The 6,000-nt window shown below is 31.1% G+C and overlaps 1 protein-coding gene across 3 annotated transcripts in view; it reads right to left on the reverse strand.

Annotated features, from left to right (window-relative positions):
* The window catches only part of LOC136978206 (uncharacterized), a 145,713-nt gene extending 144,560 nt beyond the window's left edge, over positions 1 to 1,153 (reverse strand). For 2 of the 3 annotated variants that reach the window (XM_067273862.1, XM_067273861.1), the window contains exons 1-2: positions 749 to 1,153; positions 628 to 668 (exon numbers count right to left, since the gene is read on the reverse strand). In XM_067273862.1, coding sequence (XP_067129963.1) covers positions 628 to 668; positions 749 to 823 — 116 coding nt within the window. In that variant the 5' untranslated portion in view covers positions 824 to 1,153. Of the gene's footprint in view, positions 1 to 627; positions 669 to 748 lie in introns of those variants that run through there. The other variant, XM_067273863.1, reaches the window with a different exon arrangement.
* Between the last annotated feature and the right edge of the window lie 4,847 nt (positions 1,154 to 6,000).

The raw sequence follows: 6,000 nt of genomic DNA on the forward strand, positions 1-6,000 counted from the left end.
GGAAGGGGAAGTTGCAAACGAAAATTATATATAAAAAAAAATTTATCTGGAAATTCCAATATAGATTAATCAATTGCATTTACAACGAATTCGCGTGTTTTAATCAATTTAATTAATAATAATAAAAAAACATATTCAGAAATTTACAATACATTTTTTTTCTGATTTTCTTAGAGAGAGATTCGGGCCATGTAAACATCGAGGCGGCGATATATATTTATATATAAACATATAGAGATTTTTTTTTCGCTATGAATTTTTAAAAAATTATAATCTAAGAAGCGCCAAGTGGATTAAATATCCATCTCGAACCAGCTGACCATGGCTTCCAAACTAACATTAGAATCGATCCAGACAAGTGTGTTTCTGGAGCTGGAGCAGTGGGGCGCGAACTGAGTGAGTGAGTGAGCGAGTGTGCGTGTGTGTATGCGTATGTATATATATATGTGTGTATATATATATATGTGTGTGTGTGTGTGTATGTATATGTGTGTATGTTTGTATGCGCCCGTGTTTGTACGCGCGTGCACCCTAATCCAAAAGCTAATTAAAAAAATAAAAAAAAAAAAATGTGCGCGCAATTTTCGGACACGAAAAACGAGGATAGAAAAAATGAAGGAGACTCACCTGATAGTATCGACGATTTCGATAGCCCCGTCGTGTTTGTCCTACGAGAACGGATAGATGCATTATAAAAGGGCTAATTCCCCACATAAGAACATATCCATTGAAAGTGACGTTGACTTACCGATGCCGACAACGGCCATTGATACACTGCTGGTTCGCGCCCCGAAGGGCTATGAAGTCTTAATTCCAGTGCCATCGTCCACTCTAGGACAGACTCCCACGACACCGCTACCACTGTGGCAATTAGACGTTCTTCATTTTGCCACCGAATGGACGCCACACAAACCTTGCCCCTGTCGCATACATCCAGCACAGCAGAGGACGGAGATGGGAGATGTCACGTGACGCACCATCAACAATCTGATTGGTCGTAGCGGTCAAGCTGGTGGTGGCATTTAAAACAAAAATTTTTACTATTTCGAACGAGATAGGTTCCCTTTGCCGATCGCGTTTACTGATATATTCGATAGTTTCTTAATAAATTGATTCGTTAACGGAACGAGCGCAAAGGCCAACTAACTCTGGCGCGCCGTGCCAGACAATGAAAGACTCACCTTGGTCACGTGCACCGGAAGTAAGCGATCAGAAGAAAGGACTTCAGGTAAAAAAAATAATAAAATAAATAATAAAAAAAGGAAATAATTCCCGCAGTGATATTTTCATTCATTGGTCATTTCCACGTACAATTTGAATTTTCTAAGGAAGCGATATAAGAAAAAAATTTAAAATGAAACTTACGTCACGTATTTTATGAGTAATCGAAAGTAAGAATTTCGTATCGCATCCGGTATTGCTTTCATTAGGAATTTTTACATTCATTTTAAACAAGGGCGGAACTTTTAGAGTAATAAACAAGACTTAAAAATATATTTAAAAAATGTATATAATTTTTTAAAATATATTAATTAAATTAAATTTATATTAATTAATCGCCGTGTTATAAAACTCACAATTTTAATTTATTTTTAAAATAAAATTTAAACTGTTTGTGACGCTTTTTGAATTTACGTATTGGTGTCTCCATCTGACGAGAGAATTTTTTATTTCGGGATTTTTTTTGGCACTTTTTCTAACGCCATTAAACTGCTTCACGTGACTATCGAAAGTTAACATCTCGCAAAAAAAAAAATTTTTCGGATTTTTAAATCGAATTTCATGCTTCGAAAATCGAAAAGTTTATAATATAAATCTAGAGTACAGAAAATTAGTTTATGAATAATAAAGTTGGGTAGACGTTCGGTAAGCAAAGGTCGTCAACATCCTACCATTTCCTGTGTTTGGTCGTGATATGGGAATATAATTTTTCGCCTGTTTTGATACACGTAAACGTCGTATCGAAGAAATCGATTCGTTTAACGATTGATCACGCCGAATGATACAACTCGCAGACGACCTCGTTCAAGAATAAACAATTCAAAGTATTATGCACATAAATCCCATCCGTCTGGTTTACTTCGATTAATCGTTTGCGAGTCTCATTAATAAATTTAAAAAGTACAGTTGGCATTTATAGAAATTCATCGCTTCTTCAACATTACTTTCTCTAGAAGCAGACAGACAAACGTACAGTCTGTACGTTTGTTCGAGCTTTAAAACAGCAAACCAACGAACTCGGAAAGGCGCCAAATACAAAATATCCATTTTACACTCTTTCCTTTTTTAAAATATTGCAGAATTCTGCCCCTATTCAGCATTTAAAAAACTAAAAGAAAAAAAGTTTTAAGTTCAATGACCCGTCTTTCATTTGTATAAACAGTATTTTAAATTAGAATTATTTTATGGTTTTTTTCCGTACAGTTCTAGACAGTTTTGATTGTTAAAAAAATTTATTTTTATACACTTTTTGGCTAGACGATATCTGCAGGGAGAGAGGAGAGCAGACAGAAATCACCAAACAAAACTTTCCAGACGAAAGGGGGAGGTAGACATTTACCTTATAACGCCTGTCTATAAAAATTGCATTTTTTTTTTTTTTTTACTTTTTTAACGTAGTTGCGCCATCTGGGAGGTGTAAAGAAAAATCACGTCTGGATTTTATTTTTATATTATTAAAATATTTTTTAAAAAGTAATTCAAAAGATTAATTTACATTCGCTAAAGTTGCAAACAATTATTTAATATTAATTTTTATATCCTTTTTTTTTAAAAACGTATACGCGTTTATTGGCATTAAATACAATGTTTATAATTTTTTTTAGTTGCGCCATCTTGAAGGAAGAAAGAAAAGTCACATTTTTATTTTATTGGTTTTAATTATTAATTAAACAAATACGAATTTATTAAATTTATGTATGTAAAACTTATTTGTCATTTAAAAAAAAGTTATGTTTTTTATTATTAAAATATGCTTAATCAAGCATTTATCATCATCATCTCGGATATCTTTTCTTGAACTTTTACCTTTCTATTTTATATTTTAAAATTTTATAAAAAATTACGTGTGTATTTTATTTTAAACTTATTAAAATTATATTTATTTATTTATTTATTCATGACACACTCGACAAAAACTTTTTATATTTTATTTGAATTTAGTGCGTATATATTTATTTAAATTTTTAATTTTCTTCAAATATAAATGATAAATTTTTTAAAATTCATAAAATCAAGATTTTTTAACCATTTTATTTACTTTTTCAATTTTATTATGTCATCGCTAGATGGCAGCAAAAATTTTGTAATTAGATGACGAATGCATTAATCATTCGATCGTTCTTCAATGATTTAACTTTTATGAATAACGTGTCGATATCGCCTACGCCGGTTTAACTTTAAAAAAACTGACTCAACCTCGAGAAGTGATTAAATTCCAAGAAGTGTAAATTTAAATTGAATGAGAGACTTGAGAGGAAGCATGATGATTCTTGCGGAAGTTATGACTAATTTTCGCTATGAGAAATGTTATTTTAATGTATAACCCTTTGTACGATGATTTAATCGTCATTCACCCGCCATGTTTATTAACCTCGCGATATATATATATCGTTTCGCATTTTCCATATATCATTGTTGTGTAAACAAAGTTTTATATTTATGCTTGCCGCGAATATTATCATTTGTTCTTTAAATTTTTTTTTATTTTCTCGCGTTTAAAAATTATCGAGTGTCACGTGATATTCAAATTATCATCGATATCTGTCGAGTTGCAATTTCTTATATCATGACAATCTTATCAGACGAAATTTTTCAAATTTATCGCGCGATTATACGAATGATAAATTAATTATCTACTTTTAAATTAAAGCAAAAAATAATTGTTGTAGAAGTTACTTTAGCCAATTTAAGAATTTAATTTTCCATCGAATCTGTTAAACAGTTATTTTCTTCAAATTTTAAAATCAGTTAAACTGTTACGAACGCTTCCGTTTTTATTTATTTATTATTTTTTTACACATTATTCTAGCAAAACTTCTAAAAATAGAAAAAGAAAACGTCGTCTGCTTTGATGTCATATAGTTCGTGACGTCGAAATACGGCTCGCGTCAGTATTGACGTATCCCACACAGCAACGTCATCCGACAACCTAGCGTATTTATTTTCAATAAATATTGGTTGTTTGATGAGTAGCGGGTTATATAAGAAGCGTTACAAATACTTCACGTGGTAAAAAAATAATCTAACATAAATGACTACGTGTATAAAAATACGTTTAGTCATAAAATTTGTTTCTTTTTTTAACCCAGCGAAGTAAAATTTTAAATGGTACAAAAATTCTACGACGTTCATTATTCAAAAAAAAAAAAAAAAAAAGCAGAGAAAATGTAAATGCATTCTCCTAAATCGATAAAACTCTTTTATTTAATAAAGAAAATTATTCAGTCTTTAATTTTATGTATATTCTACGCTTTTCAAATAATTATGCAATTTATCATTCTGCTTTCAACAAGGAAACAAACTAAATGATGAACTTTCTTTAAAGTTTACGCTACTTCTTCGTCCGTCTGTGGGTCTTTACGTTTTCTGAAAATATCTCCGAACAATATTAGATGGAATTTTACACGTTTTTCGGGATAATTTTAGCAGCTCATTCATGTTTAAAACGCGAATATTTGAAAGATTTTAAAGAGTATTTGGGTTAACTAAAAATTTGTGCGCTTAAATGTTTTTTAAAACAAATTTGACAATTACTTTAGGGGAATTTTGAGACCACATTTCGATTAATTACAAAAACATATTGTTTTGGAGAATTTTTCAAGTATATGTTCTTAAATGAACATTGTGTGCTCTTTCTTAAATTAGACTGATCAGGAATCACTGATTACAGGAATCAAAGTTGCCGATTTTCGGAGATCGATTTCTCCGCACCCCCCAACCACCGGAAGTAATTCCGAATATCTCGTTCGGAAAAAAAAATTGTTTTGTTAGGTAATGTGCAAAATTTCAAGATTTTCTGTACAGCAGTAGCCAAAATATAAGCAATTGAAAAGTGTAAAATTCGCCAAAAAGTATATTTTCTCCTCCTTTTTTCTTCATCCAGAGCTGCAGACGCTCGTAGAGAAAAAACTACCGGGCCTAGAAAGATCAAATTTTAAACTTAGGCGTTTCTGGTTATCAGTGAGGTGCTGGCCAAACTTTCGGGTCGATAGGTCAAAGTTCGCGGGATTCTCTCCCCGTAGAGCTAATTCAGTTTTACGGCTTAATTTTATACTTATAAAGATAAAATTGCATATAAACAAAAAGTTTTATTCAAAATGTTACTCAGAATTACAAAAGCTCAAATTTATGCGAATTAACTTTTTATAAGGATTTTTCTAAACGGCGCGCCTTTAGAAAAATTCCTATAAAAAAATCTTTGTACGTCTTCATCGTATGTCTTGACGTAATAATACAACTGTTAAACAAAAGATCCGAGAAGTAAAAAAAATCTCGCTAAGTAAAAACCTGTGACAATTTAGACGACAGTCAAAATATTTTTTAGTTTTCCTTTGGTAAAGATAAGCTTGGCGCTTCGAAGTGGCATCCACAAGATTTTTACCTGTATTATTTTTTTCTACATTTCGCTTCCAAGCGTCAAGCTTATCTTTACCGAAGGAAAACTAAAAAAATTTTGACTGTCGTCTAAATTGTCACAGTTTCTACTTGGCGAAATTTTCTACATCTCAGATGTTTTTGTTTCGATTTATGTACACTTTTATCAGGCAATTTTAAAGAAAATCTAAACTCATTTTTCAGCATTTTTAAAGCATACGGAGAAGCACTTACGCATTTTTTAAAACAAATTTCCAAAAAATTAATAGTTTAACTTGATTTTCATCAAATTTTTAAACCACTTATTACTGTGAAATTGCTTTCAAGCAATTAGCCACACTGACGATAACTTTTTAACATGTTAGAAGTGCATATTATCGATATAGAAGACAAAGAAAAAAAAAA

The sequence above is a fragment of the Centruroides vittatus genome, unplaced genomic scaffold (assembly GCF_030686945.1).
Source record: "Centruroides vittatus isolate TY-2023 unplaced genomic scaffold, ASM3068694v2 contig_5, whole genome shotgun sequence".
Taxonomy (NCBI): Eukaryota; Metazoa; Arthropoda; class Arachnida; order Scorpiones; family Buthidae; genus Centruroides; species Centruroides vittatus.